Here is an 18,649-nt window from a genome sequence, read left to right on the forward strand (position 1 = left end):
TATCCATGGCAAGACTCTTTCTGGTTCTGTCAGCCACTGCTGTACCCTGCTCAGGAACTCTGCTTTGCTTCTCCCATGCCACATTGCAGTTGTGGGACACTGTAACCTCATTGTACCAGTACCCATTGGTCCAACTGCCTGGACACTGCCCACAGTTGTTTCTGCTCTAATGGCCAAGACCATGGATAAATATATGACAATTATGGTGGTTGGGAAGTATACCGAGTTCTTCTCAAAGATTCATTGCATCTGACCAAACTTCCTAGTTCTCTTGTAATCTCTTACTTTTCTCTTCTTGGACCAGACAAACTAGTCTTACACCATTTCACACTGTTGCCTCCTGTATGGTTCCTGCAATATACTCTAGCCCCCAAGGCCAAGAGTCTGGTTCTTGACATGCAAAACCAGCTTTCTAGACTGCATCCTCACTCTTCCTCTCAAAAAAACTTGAGCAAAATAAAGGTTCTTTTAAATGAAAACTATGTTGGTTTTCAGGCTTTGTCTCTGCTATGACTTAAAAGCCTATTTTAAAGCTAAAATCTGAGCAAAATCCTCTTTGTTCTGGATAAATTTGTCCTTACCCCAAAGTAATGATTTCCACTAGCTTTATAAGAGGAGAGCCTTGAGGCAATAAGAAAAGATGATGAGAAAAATAAATCTAATCTTAAATCTGTAAAATTTACCCTGCAATAAAAGTAGAGATGAATGGCATTTATTATGTGGTTAGTATGTGCTGAGTGCATGGAGTACAAGGGTGAAAACCAGATAGCCTTTGACCTCTAGGTGCCGTCAAATGGTGAGAGGCACAGACACATACACAAGTCAGAGTATGACAAGGTAGAATGTGAAAAGTGCTGGAGTAGAGGGGCACACACATTATAACTGGAGAATGGATGAGAGCACTAGGAAAGACAACTTTCGAGGTATTAGGATTTATACTTTAATTCTCAATCATGGTTTCACATTAGAATCATTTGGAAGAGGTTTTAAAAATAGTGATGCCGGGCTGGCCCCGTGGCTTAGTGGTTAAGTGCACGCGCTCCGCTGCTGGCGGCCTGGGTTGGGATCCCAGGTGCGCACCGACGCACCGCTTCTCCGGCCATGCTGAGGCCGCGTCCCACATACAGCAACTAGAAGGATGTGCAGCTATGACATACAACTATCTACTGGGGCTTTGGGGGGGGTGGGAATAAATAAATAAAATCTTAAAAAAAGAAAAAATAGTGATGCCTATGATTTGACCCCTAAAGATTCTGATTTTAAAGTTTTATGGATGGGACTTTGGTGGAAGTACTTTTTAAGCCCCACTCCCAGGTTATTATAATGTACAGTGAACATTGAGAAGCACTTCAGTATGGGAAGTGTCTAAAGGGGTTGGAAAATCATATGCATGAAGAACCAATAAGTCAGTTAAAAACAGTTGAGTCACCAACTTATGTGGCTGGCAGAAATGATTTGATAAAATGTGATTATATAAAACATCTGTGATATGCCAAATACTTTGACTAGTACAGAGAACATAATTTCACCTACTCTCACTGTTGCTGTAGAAAGAACCCTTCAAAAGCTGTCCCCTGGTCCCAGTAAGTGGCATCACTACCAGCAGCCAAGCTAATTGCCCAAGTCACTTCCGCCTTTCCCTGTCCTCCAGTACACATCCAAAGGGTATTGTTGACCAATCCTGTAGGCTTTAACCTTCGAAATATCCCTCGATTCTTCTCCTCTCCATCACTGCTGCTCTGTCCTGGTTCACATGCAGTTTCTTCGTTTCTGTCACCAAGCCTTCAAGTGTTCCTGCGTACCCATTCCATTCATCTTCTGTCCTTCAGTCAGAGATGTTTTTTAAAACACACATATATGTCACTGAAGGATATTGAGTTGGCTTGGCTTTGAAGGGCAACAAAATAGGATATAAATCAACAGTTGTTTATCCAAAAACTAAAAAGGTCGTGTTCTAAAGTTTTAAAATATAAAATGATAGATTCCTAGAGGTATCTCACAAGTCGTCATTATTTTTAAGCTATGCTTAGAGAACCTCAAGCCTAAAGGGATATCTGAATGAAGTTCTATATTGGGTTAACTAGATTGAAGAGAAAACTAAATCCATTAAAAATAAAGCCAGTAGAAGAAAGGGAGAGGAAGAGATCTGGACCCTCTTCTCCTTTTATAAAATTTTAGATGTATTTAGAATAAATAACTTAGAAAAGGATAAAAGAGTGGCAAATCCATGCTGAATTCTTTGCACATGTTATGAGGCAACATCACATGGGCTGTTTGGGGTGCTCCTTTGAACTCAGCTTCTGAAATCTCACTTCCCTTCAAGGGCATCATGGAGCATTGTTTTATTTCTGCTCTTATTTCCTGTTCCCAAATGAGATTTCGCTGTGCTTGGATGTTTTACTTGTTAACTCTGACCACATAGTTTAAAGGAAATTTTAGAAACTTCTAGTTTGCTCCCAGTGTGGTTGTTTCTATAAATGTCACTCACTTGCTTTTATTTCATTTTACCAGTGGACCAAACTAATTGCCGTAACAGATTGTCTTTACTCCCCTATTTCTTCCTTTTCCAATTGTCCAGAGTAATTTTGTTTTCCTTTAACAATTTTATATTGAGTTAATTATAGTTTCACAAACTTCTACTAGAAGTTGTTCATGGGCAATATGTCCATCAACAAATTACGACCAAAATTTAAGTGGACTTCATTCTGAATTGAGTGGATACTTCTGTATTTACAGAGAGTCTTTATGTTCTTTCCCCAAGGAAATAAATTTAGTGTTGAGTTGTTAAATTCCTTAGGATCTTAGAGGGTAAAATAGTTGCCTTTGAAACCATGTTTGCTTTACAATTTTCAGTGTCTGGTACACTTAAATCAGATTTACGAAAGGTTTTTCATCTAAAGCCCACTAAATTATTAGAAATAAAACAATTTAAATTATAATGAAAACATTTTGTTGTAATAATACATATCAACCTATCAAATCAATTCAGACATTTTTTAGCTCTATGCAGAATTTCTTTTTTTCAGCCTGCTCCTTCTAAAAAACAGGGTGAGTTGAAGTATAGGAGAATTTTTCAAGCACAGGGCCAATTGAGTACAAAGTCTCCTTGTGCACAGAGTGGTGAAGTCTTAACCAGCTACCTCTGAAAAGAGTGTTGGGCAGTACGGTTTATTAATAGTACTGCACACATTTATTTCAGCACAGTAGAGCTCTGTTAAAATGAGATGTCCTCAACACATCATCCACACATGGTGGAATATAAATTGCTCACATTTAATGAATTCTAAAATTTTGTTTAAAATTTTAAAGCATGTTTTAATGTGCTCTGCCATAATTGAATGAACTATTTGCATAAAAAATTAATTAGCATTGAATGAAAAATATGTTTAAGGTAACTTTTTAAACAATTCTGGCTTTTAGCAATTTAAAATTTAAGTCCATATTTTGTTGCATTTCTTGTCTGAATTAACCATTGAAAATTAAGTTTAGTAAATAAGATGATGTCACTTTTATAGAAATAGTAGCACAAAATAAGATGAAAATAAAAAGAGAGTAAGCGTAACATAAAGCATTCTTTTTCATCCTCAGTAAGAAATTTTCTGTAATACTTTCTTTAGTGATGTAGTCATCTTCCAGTTAAAAGGAAAACTTTACTTTTAAAAGTTTTATTATTTTTATGAGTATTTCCTACATATGGTTTTGCTATTTTAAAGGTAGCCTGTGGTCTCTAAACAATGGTAAGGAAAATTTTCTATAACTAAATTCATCTGTGAATTGATATTGCACATAAAAACTCCCAACGCAAAGTAGTATCATAGAAAATATTTTGGGATCTATACAGTATTGTAAAATTCCATGTTAAATAATAATTATGTTCATAAAATTATCATTATCTACAATTCATTTTTAAACACATTTTACCAAGCTTCCATAATGCTTTACAGATGCTAATAAAATTTAGCGTGATTTGATATAATCTCTTTGAAGTAGATGAGAGGTTATTTATACAACTAAGGTAGGGAGAACATAAACATCTGTTAGATGATTATAAAAATACAGAGCAAGTCAGTAATGAAAGGTGCTAGTAAGTCGGAGAAATCTAGAGAGCTAACTTCTGATCGACTTCCTCTATTTCACTGTAAGGTAAATATTAGACGTTTGCTTTCTCAGACCTACTGAGAAAAGAATCATTCGCAAAATATCATGGAATATGGTAGGAAAGGAATCTGAGCTAAGAGCCCAGGTGTACTCAGCAGAGTAGCTTGCTTGGCTCCATTGGGTAATTAAATGTTACAGATTCCCTGTAATGAGTGCCAGATGCAACATGCTCAGGGCGACCAGCAGAGGTTCTCAGCCCTGGCTGAATGCTAGAATCATCTGGGGAGCATTCAATAAACACGGCTGCCCAGAACACACCTGACAGTCCCTAAGGGTAGAGCTCAGGTATCTGTATTTTTAAAAATCACCTTTCTGCTTCACCATCTGATTTTAATGCTCAGTGATAGGCGTTGACTGGTCGTTGGGAACCATTTGTTTTCCCTATTTGTAACTGCTAACCTGCGCACAGTATTCAAATTGCCTCCAAATGTGAGCCTCGTATTCAGATGCCCAAGTGTAGAAAAGAGGTTGGAGAGGAAACAGTAGCAGTGCACGATTCTCTTAGAAACAGAAGAGAAACATCCCTTGACCATATTGAGTAACTAATCAGATTCTAGAGTGAAAGGGGTTGCAAGGCGTAGTCGTTTTTATTTTACTTCTTCTAAAGGCTTGAATTCCTAAAACGTATATTTTATTCTTAGAGAGGAGTATGGAGTAGGTTAATCAGGAACCTGGTGAGGTGAGTCAGAGAGACTGTGCAAGCCTACTTGGTTCAAAGTTGTGCCCCTAGGGCCTGGAAGAGAGCCTGCCCCATTTTAGGCAATCAGTAAACTATTTTTGAAGGAGGAAACAACTCTGGACTGGAAATGTCTTCTTTTTTTTTTGGTGAGGAAGATCAGCCCTGAGCTAACATCCGTGCTAATCCTCCTCTCTTGCTGAGGAAGACTGGCTCTGAGCTAACATCTATTGCCAATCCTCCTCCTTTTTTTTTCCCCCAAAGCCCCAGTAGATAGTTGTACGTCATAGTTGCATGTGCTTCTAGTTTAAGTAATCTGTATAAGTCTACTTTCGTAAATTGTACTTAGTGGATTATACATACAAAGGTTGGTGAGATATACATTTATATTTTCCATGTTTAAAAAAGTGCTTACTTTATAATGCTAATTGAAAGCAACAGGATACAGAATGAAGTATAAATAAAATATGTAAAATCATATATACCTCAACAATAGATAACTTTTATTTTTATACCTTTTTGTTTTTTCCTAATTAATCACAGTGAGTATTACAACAGGGCTGAATGTCCTCCACATGTTTCTGGGGTCAAAAGATCTTTCTCTCTCTTTTAGGAAATTTACCAGTGGTGTGGCTCCTCGTGCAACAAATATGAGCGTCTGAAGGCAAGCCAGGTTGCCATTGGCATTCGGGACAATGAAAGGAACGGAAGGTCTCAACTAATTGTGGTGGAAGAAGGAAGTGAACCATCAGAGCTTATAGAGGTATTGTGACTTATTTTGTTTTTTAAAGGGTTACCACTCTAAGTTGTATGTGCGTGTGTGTTAGTTTTAACAAATTGTCTAATACTTAGGCTAAGATTAGGTAAGAGGAAATATCAGAGTTATCTAAGTCATGGTACTAGGAAGATAGAGTGTCAAGACAGTTTTCTCTAACCATTTGTATGACTTTCACAGGAAGCCTTGACCCTATCTTCTGTGGTATTCAAGGACAAAGAGACGTGTAACACTTTTGAGATTGACTATAAGAATATATTTTGGAAGAAAAATAATAGTTTATTCATCTGGGCTTCTCAACATTTTTTTTTTTGAAAAATGAAATCATTTTTTTGAAAATGATTTTCTTCATTTTTAAAATTAGCAATTATTTTAGTAAAAGAACGAAATATAATCTTATGCCAAGAGATTACATATACCAATGATTTAAAAAATCATTTTAACCTAAGGATTACCGGCAAGACACTTATAATTTTAGTATAGTTAAATTTTGGACATTTAGTTGTGACCAATTTTTCCCCTTTAAGAAAAGTACAATGAGTACCTGAGTGTATATATTGTATATATTCCCTTAAGTAAGATGATCAGTCAAAGGTTATAATTATATTCAGATGTCTAGACGTGTTGGTAAATTGATTTTCATTTATGCATTCAACAAATATTTATTAAACTCCTACAGTGTGCCAAGCACTAAATGTTTACACCAACTGCTGCTTCCTTGCACAAGCACTGCTTCTTCATGACTTTACAGAACCAGATCACGATTTACTGTTGTAATATCTTTTTGAATCTTCCTGCATTTAGTAGTAGCAGGTGGTATCTCTTTGGATTTTCATTTCTCTAATTTCCTAGGGTATTATATATTTTTCCCAAAAGATTTTAGCTATTTGCATTCAAATTTTTCTAAAGACTATCTTGTAAACATATTTTTTAATAATGTTGATTTAGAGCAATGTAAAGCATTAGAGTTACCTGATCAGCGATAGCCTACATAATCCAGTGATTAAAAATTATATAATGAGACAATTTTATTGATTATAATATCTTCAAACTTTATTACTTTAATAACCACCAAACATAGACCTTCACATTAATGATGTTTTGGAAACAATTTTAATTCAGTGGGAAGATGCTCCTGGTGTAATGCTAAGAGAAAAGGCAAGATATAAAATTTTATATACAATATTATTGTAATATGTAGGTTTATATGTATATAGCTATATATTCATACATACTATATATCTGGAAGAAGTATGCTTAAATATTACCAATATTATCTTTGACTCTTGGGATATGGCTGCTTATTATTTTGTTCTTCATTTGTCCTTATATTTTCAAAATTTATTATAATGGATGTATATTCCTTTTATAATTGGAAAAAAAGGACCATCTGAAAAAATAAAATAAAATTAGAGATGGTTTAACTGGGTTTTCAGTAGTCATAATAACATGGCTGATGAATTAGACCTTGAAAACTATTCAAAACATATTCTCGGTCTTTTCATATTCTTTCAAGACCTCTGTTCTAGAGATGTGCTCACCATTTAAGTCTTCCTACTGTCATATTTGGGAAAAAAAAAACTGTAAATAAGCTGTATTGCTAATTGATTGTAATCTCTTTTTACGATAGCTATATTTTGATAGAAGTGGACCCAGGAATAGGATTTGCTCCTGTAGAGTGGTAGAGGGTACATTGCGTTAACTATCAGACTCAGCTTTTCTGTGTCATCTTGCGTCCCGAGCAAGTCCTTTAACCTCAACCTCTCATTGTCTCTGGTTCCTCTTTTCTAAAGTGAGGGCTTAGACAAAGTGGCTTTTATGGTCCCTTTAAGTTCCAAAGATCTATAATTCTACCTTGTCTTTTAGGCAATATCTGTGTTTAATTCCAACCATTTGTAGTCTGTGGGGTCCTTCATTATTGGATTTCATTTAAAGTTCTGAGAAAGGAAAGTTTAAATAGTCAACTAATATATTATACTGTTAAAGTAAAATAAGAAAATGCAAACCTGAAAAAAAAAGTGTGAAAATATAACTGATTATAAGATATTAGTGATAGGGATAAGGGACATACTGCTTCATATAAAATGCCATGTCTGTGTTTTAGGGGTTTTCGTTTTTTGGTTTTTCAAAGTTCTAGAAAACACCTATTTTGTTTCCATTCAACACATTCAATGTATACTGCATTATATTTGACAGCTTTCACTCACACAATAAACTGAACTGAATTTTCAGTGAGAGTCTTCATTTTTCTTCTTAAAAAGCATTCAGTGTGCTTTTTGTTTTTATAAGTGTTGTTTTGTATCTAATTACAAGGGTAAGTAGCAGTTTGATGAGTTAATTATGCACCCATGATACACTAGTTTGACCTCAAAGAGGTCATGAACTTGGTTGGGAAAAAAATTACAACTTCCTTTTCACTAACCTCTAAATGAAAATTTTCTCCAATTGTGAATGCGGTGGACAAACCACAGTAGCGTGAGCAGTACCTCTGATTTCTCAGATCATATTAGAGTTATTGTAGATAACCTCAAAATATCATATATATTCATCACTGCTTGGTAATTATGATAGTTATTATACCTGCTGTTCAACAATATTATTTAATGAGTTAATGAAGAAGCTTATATGTTACTTTATCACATGTTTGGTTTTTAAATATATTTTGATACTTTGATAATTGTATTCCAACATAATTGGTTTCCATTGTAATACTTTGTAGTTTATTTTACACATTTAAAAAATATTTTTCTTAGAAGGAGTTCATAAGCTTCAAAAGTGGTCCAGAGTGGTCTGTAGCATACACATACAAGAGGTTACCTCTTTTAAGATAATGAAATACCATTTCTTTTTCTGAGACTCTAGTGCAACTGTTAACTTTGCTAGAGAAGGATTTTAAAAATCTTTCAAAATATCTTTTAAAATTGACCTTTTAAGTGACTCATTTTTATTTTATTTTATTTTTTTGTGAGGAAGATCAGCCCTGAGCTAACATCTGTCAATCCTCCTCTTTTTTTGCTGAGGAAGACTGGCCTTGGGCTAACATCCATGCCCATTTTCCTCTACTTTATATGGGATGCTGCCACAACATGGCTTAACAAGTGGTGTGTCAGTGCGTGCCTGGGATCCGAACCGGCGAACCCCGGGCTGCTGCCGTGGAGTGCACGCACTTAACCGCTTGCGCCACTGGGCTGGCCCCAAGTGACTCATTTTTAATGAGAATCTTTTAAAATTATTTATCTTCAAAAACTTTGAAAGTCTATATATGAGGGTTAGTAATGGCTTGAGATCAAGGACTTTTCAACCAGTTAAATGATCCTGTTAGCTTTTCTTCATATTCAATACTGAATATTTGGAACATGTCTTTCTAACACATTAAAGTGCTCAACACTAAAAATATTGAAAAATAATTTTTCTGAGACTTTTTAAAAAAATTGTTCTTTATTTTGAGGTATTTCAGCTATCTATTCACACGATTGTTTTCACACAATTTTAATATGGCTGATCTCTCGGATGATCATAAGTTTACCCTTCAAACTAAAACACTTTGGAGAGTAATAGGGAACACCAACCAGATAGGACTCAGAGAGGACATGTATTAACAACACTGTCTGGGGAAACAGGATGTGTGGTCAGCCTCTTATCTGTATCTTTAGCACTTTCAAAAACTCATATGCCTAAATGTGAAAATAATACTGTAAGGGGAACTAACTAAAGCGTGTAACTAAAGTCACATTTTACTTTGTGCTTGCTTTCTCTTCACTGTAAACATATTTACCATGAAAAGCTGCATCTAAATTATGTAAAGCTTTTTTCTTGGTCTTTCTTCTTTTCATATTTAAAATAAACAATGAATGAGAAGGAAAATTAAATATCTCATTAGTCCTAAGGTCCCAAATTTTCTTCGTTGGCTGTATTCATTCTCTAAACATTAGGAGAGAGGCTAAAAAATCCCCTGAGGAAAAATTGCTGAGGTCAATAATTCATCAATCTGTATTACAGACTTTCATTTTTAAAAAGACAGCATCTGGTAGATATCAAAAAGAGAATGAAGAAGATCTTGTTTGAAATGACAACAAAAAACAACTAATTTGTCTAACCCAGAAAGACTATTTTTCAATGTAATTTAATGAATTTGTTAAGTCTGTAATCATTGTAAATGCTAGTGGAATACTGGCAGGGAGATTGTAAGCAGATGTTATGTTACTGAACTGCTGGATTTCTTGTTTTTATGAAAACACTAAGGCTCCCTGGACCATCATATGTGCAGTCATTGTTTCAGATTCTGGACAAAAAAAAAAAAAAGAAAATTGGAAGAAAAATTAGAATATCATATTATATCTTAGTTAATGTATTTATTGAGTACTGGGTTGACTCACAAGAAAGTTTAAAAACTCTGCTTATTTTATTGTCTGATTGAGGAGAACAGCACACACTAGAGCTAAAACAGAGTTGGAGAGTGGGAACAGGTTGTAAGGGTCCTCAAATGCCAGAAATCATGGTCAGAATGATGCTACCATTAGTTAGAAGCCTTCTCTTGATAAAGTTTATGTACTTTAGATTGTATGATAATAGCATATAGGCTAGATTAATTACCATCTATTGATGGACACTTAGGTTGTTTCCATATCTTGGCTGTTGTAAATAACGCTGCAGTGAACGAACATAGGGGAACACACATCTTTACGCATTTGTGTTTTTGTGTTCTTTGGATAAATACCCAGAAGTGGAACAGCTGGATCATATGGTAGTTGTATTCTCAATTTTTTGAGGAATCTCCATACTATTTTCCATTGTGGCTACACCAATTTACATTGTCACCAATAGTGTACCAGGGTTCCCCTTTCTCCACATCCTTTCTAACCCTTGTTATTTCTTGTTTTTTTGATAATAGCCATTCTAACAGGTGTGAGATGATATCTCATTGTAATTTGATTTGCATTTCCCTAATAATTAGTCATATTGAACATCTTCTCATGTGGTTGTTAGTCATCTGTATGTCTTCTTTGGAAAAATGTCTGTTCAGATCCTCTGCCCCTTTTTTAGTTGGGTTGTTTGTTTCTTTGTTCTTGACTTGTATGAGTTCTTTATATATTTTGGATATTAACCCCTTGTCAGATATATGACTTGCAAATATCTTCTCCCATTCAGTAGGATGCCTTTTCACTTTGATGATGGTTTCCTTAACTGTGCAGAAGTGTTTTAGTTTGATGTAGTCCAATTTGTTTATTTTTGTTTTTATTTCCCTTGCGTTTGAAGTTAAAGCCACAAAATATTGCTAAGACCAATGTCAAGGAGCTTAACCACCTATGTTTCCTTCTATGAATTTTATGGTTTCAGATCTTACATTCAAATCTTTAATCCATTTTGAGTTAATTTTTGTGTATGGTGTAAGACAGTGGTCTAGTTTTATTCTTTTGAATGTAGCTGTCCAGTTTTCCCAGCACCATTTATTGAAGAGACTGTCTTTTCTCCATTGTATGTTCTTGGCTTCTTTGTGGTAAATTTTCCATATATGTATGGCTTTATTTCTGGGCTCTCAATTCTGTTCCATTATCTGTGTGTCGGTTTTTACACCAATGCCATACTGTTTTGATTACTATCGCTTTGTAGTGTAGTTTGAAATCAGGGAGCATGATACCTCCAACTTTATTCTTCTTTCTCAAGATTGCTTTGGCTGTTCAGGATCTTTTGTGTTTCCACACAAATTTTAGTATTATTTGTTCTAATTCTGTGAAAAATGCCATTGGAATTTTGATAAAGATTGCACTAAATGTGTAGATTGTTTTGGGTAGTATGGACATTTTAACAATATGAATTCTTCCAATCCTTAAGTATGGAATATCTACTTATTTGTGTTCTGAAATTTCTTTCACTGGTGTCTTATAGTTTTTGGTGTACAGGTCTTCCACCTTCTTGGTTAAATTTATTCATAGATATTTTATTCTTTTTGATGCAATTGTAAATGGGATTGTTTTCTTACTTTCTCTCTCTGATAGTTTGTTATTAGTGTATAGAAACTCCACAGATTTCTGTATATTGATTTTGTATCCTGCTACTTTACTGAATTCTTTTATTAGTTCTAACAGTTTTTTTGGTGGAGTCTTTAGAGTTTTCTGTATATAGTATAATGTCATCTGCAAATGGTAACAGTTTTACTTCTTCCTTTCTGATTTGGATTCCTTTTATTTCTTTTTCTTACCTAATTGCTGTGGCCAAGACTTCCAATACTGTGTTGAATAAAGGTGGTGAGAGTGGGCATCCTTGTCTTGTTCCTGATCTTAGAGGAAAAGTTTTCAGCTTTTCACCATTGAATATGATGTTAGCTGTGAGTTTGTCATATATGGCCTTTATTATGTTTAGGTATGTTCCCCCATACTCACTTTATTAAGAGTTTTTATCATTAATTGATGTTGAATTTTGTCATATACTTTTTCTGCATCTATTGAGATGATTATATGATTTTTATCATTCATTTTGTTAATATGGTATATCATGTTGATTGATTTGTGGATGTTGAACCATCTTTGCATTGCTGGAGTAAATCCCAGTTGATTATGATGTATGATCCTTTTAATGTATTGTTGAATTTGGTTTGCTAACATTTTGTTGAGGGTTTTTGCATGTATGTTCATAATGATATTGGCCTGTAATTTTCTTTTTTTGTGTTGTCGTCTGGTTTTGGTATCAGGGTAATGCTGGCCTCATAAAATGAGTTTGGAAGTGTTCCCTCCCTTCTGTTTTTTGGAAGAGTTTGAGAAGGATAGGTATCAAATCTTCTTTGAATGTTTTGTAGAATTCACCAGTGAAGCCGTCTGGTCCTGGACTTTTGTTTTTTAGTAGGTTTTTGATTACTGATCCAATCTTCTTACTAGAAATTGGTCTATTCAGATTTTTCTATTTCTTCGTGTCAGTCTTGGAAGACTGTATGTTTCTAGGAATTTATCCATTTCTTCTATGTTGTCCAATTTTTTGGCATATAACTGTTTGTAGTAGTCTCTTATGATCCTTTGTATTTCTGTGGTATCAGTTGTAACTTCTCTGTGGTTTCTTATTTTGTTTATTAGAGTCCTCTCTCTTTTTTTCTTGGTTAGTCTAGCTAAAGGTTTGTCAATTTTGTTTGTCTTTTTAAAGAACTAGCTCTTAGTTTCATTGATTTTTCTATTGTCCTTTTAGTCTCTATCATTTATTTCCACTATGATCTTTATTATTTTTTCCTTCTACTGACTTTAGGCTTCATTTGTTCTTCTTTTCCTAGCTCCTTTAGGTGAAAAGTTTGATTCTTTGGGATTTTTATTGTTTCTTGAGGTGGGCCTATATTGCTATGAACTTCCCTCTTAGAATTGCTTTTGCTGCATCCCCCAAATTTTGGTATGTCATATTTCTGTTTTTATTTGCCTCTAGGTTTGATTTCTTTGATGACCCATTGGTTGTTCAGTAGCATTTTGTTTAATCTTCACGTTTTTGTCGTTTTCCCAGTTTTCTTCTCATAGTTGATTTCTCATTTCACATCATTGTTGTCAGAGAAGATGTTTGAGAAGATTTTGGTCTTCTTGAATTTATTGAGACTTGTTTTGTGGCCTAACCTGTGATTTACCCTGGAGGATGTTCCATGTGTACTTGAGAAGAATGGTATTCTGTTGCTTTTGAATGGAGTGTTCTGTATATATCTCTTAAATCCATCTGGTCTAACGTGTTGTTTAAGACTGATGTTTCCTTATTAATTTTCTTTCTGGATGATCTATCCATTGATGTAAGTGGGGTGTTAAAGTCCCTTAATATTATTGTATTGCTGTCAATTTCTCCCTTTAGGTCTGTTAATATTTGCTTTATATATCTTGGTGCTCCTATGTTGGGTGCATTTATATTTATAATTGTTATGTCTTCTTGCTGAATTGACTTGCTGAATTACATCAATATGTAATGCCCTTTTTTGTCTTTCATAACAGTCTTTGTTTTAAAGTCTATTTTGTCTGCTATGAATATAGCTACACCAGCTTTCTTTTCATTTCCATTTGCATGGAATATCTTTCTCTATCCCTTCACTTTCAGTCTTTGTCTCTCCTTACTTCTGAAGAGAGTTTCTTGTAGGCAGCATATGGATGGGTCTTTTTTTTTTTTTTAATCCATTCATCCACTCTGTGTGTTTTGATTGGTGAATGTAGTCCATTTACATTTAAAGTAATTATTGATAGGTATATACTTATTGTCATTTTGTTAATTGTTTTCTCTCTGTTCCTTTCTTCTCTTTTTCTTCCATTGTGATTTAATGGCTTTCTTTAGTGTTATATTTAGATTCCTTTGTCATTTTCTTTTGTGTATTTACTATAAGTTTTTGCTTTGGGATTACCATGAAGTTCATGTATAATTTACTTTGTATATAACAGTTTGTTTTAAGTTGATAGCAACTTAAATTTGAACACATCCCCAAACTTTACACTCCCCTCCACAATGTTATATTTTTGATGTCACATTTTACATCTTTTTATTTTATGCATCCCTTAACTAATTACTGTGGTTTTAGTTAATTTTACTATTTTAATCTTTTAACCTTCATATTTGCTTTATAAGTGATTGATCCACTACCTTTACTATATATTTACCTTTTTCAGTGGGATTTTTACTTTTCATATTTTTTTTTTTTTGTTATTAATTAGTGCCATTTCTTTTCAGTTTAGAGAAGTCCCTTTAGCATTTCTTATAAGGCCAGTTTAGTGGTGATGAACTCCTTTAGCTTTTACTTATCAGAAAAACTCTTAATCTCTCCTTCAATTCTGAATGATAACCTTCACAGGTAGAGAATTTCTGGTTGGCAGTTTTTTCCTTTTAGCACTTTGAATATATCATGCCACTCTTTTCTGGCTTGAAAAGTTTCTGCTGAAAAATCTGCTGATAGCCTTATGGGATTTCCCTTGTACATAATGTTGTTTTTCTCTTTCTGCTTTTAAGATTCTCTCTTTTTCTTTAACTTTTACTATTTTAATTATAATGTGTCTTGATGTGGATCTCTTTGGGTTCATCTTATTTGGAACTGTCTAGGCTTCCTGGACCTATATGTCTGTTTCCTTCCCCAGATTAGGGAAGTTTTTAACCATTATAATTTCAAATAAGTTTTCTGGCTCTTTCTCTTTCTCTTCTCCTTCTGGGACCCTATATTGCAAATGTTTTTCTACTTGATGTTGTCACAGATGTCCCTTAAGTTATCTTCATTTTTTCTTTTTTTTTTGCTGCTTTGTCTGGGTGAGTTCTATTGCTTTGTCTTCCAGCTCACTGATCCAGTCTTCAGCTTCATCTAGTCTGCTGTTGAACCTTTCTACTGTATGTTTCAGTTCAGTTATTGTATTTAGCTCTCTAACTTCTGTTTGGAACTTTCCTGTGTTTTCTGTCTCTTTACTGAGGATCTCCCTGTGTACATCCATTCTTCTCTCAAGTTTGGTAAGCGTCTTTGTGACCATTATTTTGAACTCTTTATCAGAGAGATTGCTTATCTTCATTTCATTCATGTCTTTTTGTGATGTTTTGTCTTGTTCTGTCGTTTGGAACACATTCCTTTGTCTCCTTATTTTGCCTGACTCTGTGTTTGTTTCTTTGTATTAGGCAAATCAACCACTTCTCCCAGTCTTGAAGGAGCCACCTTGTGTGGAAGATGTCCTATGAGGCCTAGAAATGTGGTCCCCACAGCCACTAGAGCTGGGCACTAAAGGAGTATCTCCTATGTGGCCTGTGTGCACCTACCTGCTGTGGTGGGGCTGCAGCTCATGCACAGGGGTGGGTGGGGGCTGTTGCCCAGCCCAGGGCAGTGCACTGCTGATGTGTGGGAGTGGGCAGGACTCTTAGCAGGGCACTCCCACCTTCTCTAACAGATTAGAGGGAGTGTTCCAAAATGGCATGCAACAGTGCCAGCCTTAGCAAGTTAGAATGAGATTGCCATAATGGAGCCTGCCAGTGTTTACGACCTGCAAAGTTTCTTGCCTCTCCCACAGATGCTTTAAGATTAGTAAGTGGATCTCCTCCGCATATGGTCTAGGTGCTTTACAATCTGTTTTTGTAACTGAGTTCCAGGGCCAGTGAGTCTGCATTTGAGCCCTTTATTAGAGGGTTCTCCATTCCCTACAGTTTCATGATTTTCCTGGTCATAATCCCCATTGGTTTTCAAAGCTGGGCATGTTGGGGGTTGGTCTCTTGCAGGATCTAAGGGTTGGGGTATCTGATGTGGAGCACAACCCCCTTGCTCTTCAAGGAAAAATTTTGTATTTTTGGGATCCTTCCCATTTTTGGATTACTTTGCCTGGGATGGGCTTTTTGCTTTGTTTTGTTTTTTTGATGAGAGCATGTCTCTGCCTCTCCTATCTGTTTCAGCGCTGCCCTTTTATTTGATGTGGAAGCTCTGCTGATCCAGTATTCAGGTCTTTTTCAGAGGAAATTATGCCATATCTACGTAGTTGTAGATTTGTTGTTTCCGTAGGAAGAGGTGAGTTCAGGATCTTCCTACATAGCCATCTTGACCCTATCCAGCAGATGTTCCTTAAATTATCCTTTAGATGTGTCTATTTAGCCAAAGAATAATATTTTAATCCTATTTCCCCAAAATATTTTGCCAAATAAAATTGTATCTTCTCAATGCTACTCTCAGTTCCTTGAGGGCAGGCACTGCCTTTATATCTGTGTAACCCTCACAGCTGTAACTCATTGCTCATTAATATTTGGAGAATTAATACAATTAACTGTGAACTATGTGGTATCGGAAAACCATAACATTTGTTTTTCTGTTTTCTAGAGGATAGTTTGCTTAAAAAACTTCCCTGCATTTTAAATAATAGTGTTGGTGAAGATATGAACAAAGCCATACTATCGATTTAAGTTTTAAAACCAACTGCATTTATATAGGAGCAGTTGATGTGAAGATAAGGATAATTCATATATGCTTCTCATCTTCTTTCTACAGATACATAGTTACAACTAACCTCTTGACAAGAAATAACTGAGTCTTGAGCTTATTTGTATTTACTGCAATACCTTCCCATGTATTAGGTAGACTGCATATACTCCAGGTGAAAGTACCTAGCACAGTAAAAAATAAATAGCTGGTGTCTAAAACTTTTCATCCTGTGAATAAAAATACATGTTCCCAGGAGCTGCAGTTGGACACCTCCACCTGTAGAATCTTCCTTCCAAGGTCAGGTCATCTCCCCACTTAGTGTCCTGCAACCGCAGAAACCAACTCCTTCTCTCACTCTCTAGCACAACACTGCTGTCCACTGGCCTCGACCCCTTTGCTTGGCTGGTGCCTGTGGTCCCAGTGCTGCTGCTTCTCACAACTGAGTTAAAAGTGAATATGCTCCGTGAACTCCATGCAACTACATAGATGCAGAGCTTTATTTTTTAAATTACCCAATATATGTCTTATTCTTTCTCAAAAGTTAACATCAAAAGACTATGCAAGTGGCTAATGCTTCCAAGTTCTTATACAATTTAAATTTACAGAAAGTAAAATCAGGAGTGATTTTGAACATTCAATCATCTATAGGCATTGGAATATTCATACATTTAAGCATGTAAAGTAAGAGATTAAGAAATAAATCAAATTGGAATTTGGAAATTTAGGATTCTGTCAACATTCCTTAAAGTTTCTCTGTGGAAAAGCTTGCTTCATAGCCTAATCTTGGGTTTACTGGATTTACGTGGGATCGCATTTAATGTTTTAACCAAAATATCATTGTATGTTTAAATCAAGCATGATCATTTTGAAAATGATACTATAGAGAGTGGGAGGAACTTTTTTTTCTGGGGTTGATCTTTGATTACATAAATCTATCCCCATTTATCTTTGTAGAATAATATCAAATGAACCAAAGAAGAACCGATAATGGAAATGGGGAGCTGTTTTGAAAATCCCTGTCATGACCATTTTGGAACAATGAGTATATAGTATTTTTAAAAGAGTCTAAAGATTTATAGGAAAGTAATGTAAATAAGAATAAAAATCACATTGCTTTTTAGCATCAGGGAACAAAACATGGATGTTTTGAGCTCCTTAAATGTAAGACTTAAACTTGTTTTGTGGGTTTGTAATACACACACATACACGCACAAATCACTCATTAAAGTGTTTTCTGTTGCCCTCTTATTTACTTCGTTGTTAGTCACAGCTCTGTGCCTTGTAAGGATGGAAATTTGAGTTGCCTGAAATATTAATTTGGTCAGTAGACACTAACACTAAGAGACAACAAAAACATTTTGTCAGAGAGGCACACTTCTCTTTGTGTGCTGTCCAAGTAGCTTTAGCTTCCTTGTTCATCCCTCCTTTGTTTTCTGGGATCTTTTTATAAATTCTTGGGAAATTGGAGGATGACTTAAACATTTTGGAATTTCCCATTCATGTAGCATGGTACCTGGCACATCAGAGATGTTCTTCAGTGTTCTGATTGAAATAACATTATTATGGGAGCCATATGGAAAAACGAGATCCATTTATGGGTTTACCATTCAAAGATTTTTAAGTTAAAGGGATCCAAAATATTTACCACTCTCTCTAGATTAGTCTTGAGGCTACATTATATACAGAATAGAAAGGAAGTTATCAGAGATACAGTACCAGCAAATAGGAATTTTTCTTTTCTTCTCTCTGTTGCATGGTAATTAAATCATTTCCTCCGTTTTGCATTATGGCAATAATACTTAGTACGCACTCAAAATCCAAAGAATTATGGTGACAAGCAGTGCATGCTGCAAAGTTATGACACTTTCAAGAGCACTATAGTTGCTAAACCTATTTCTGTCTACCATTTATTGATAGCTAACTATGTGCCAGGCACTGTTCAAGGCACCATTCATTTGTTGTCATTTATTTTAATCAGTCTTTTATTTGAATTTCTAGTATTTAATTCAGATATCCATTTTGTTCCTCAATAGTTCATCCAGTGAGGGAAGCTGAAGTATTCTGAACAAAGATAAGAAATATAGTAACAGTATTGTTAACCATATGCTGCAATTAAATAATAATAGTATTTCAAATAATCTTCCACTTTGTCACACCAAATTTC

The 18,649-nt window shown here is 35.0% G+C and overlaps 1 protein-coding gene across 1 annotated transcript in view; it reads left to right on the forward strand.

Moving 5' to 3' along the window:
• The window catches only part of SCIN (scinderin), a 76,506-nt gene that overhangs the window by 15,833 nt on the left and 42,024 nt on the right, over positions 1-18,649 (forward strand). The window contains exon 4 of the mRNA XM_004431396.3: positions 5,448-5,597. Coding sequence (XP_004431453.1) covers positions 5,448-5,597 — 150 coding nt within the window. The remainder of the gene's footprint in view (positions 1-5,447; positions 5,598-18,649) is intronic.

This window comes from Ceratotherium simum, chromosome 1 (genome assembly GCF_057802395.1).
Source record: "Ceratotherium simum simum isolate JZ-2026a chromosome 1, ASM5780239v1, whole genome shotgun sequence".
In the NCBI taxonomy this organism is placed as follows: domain Eukaryota; kingdom Metazoa; phylum Chordata; class Mammalia; order Perissodactyla; family Rhinocerotidae; genus Ceratotherium; species Ceratotherium simum.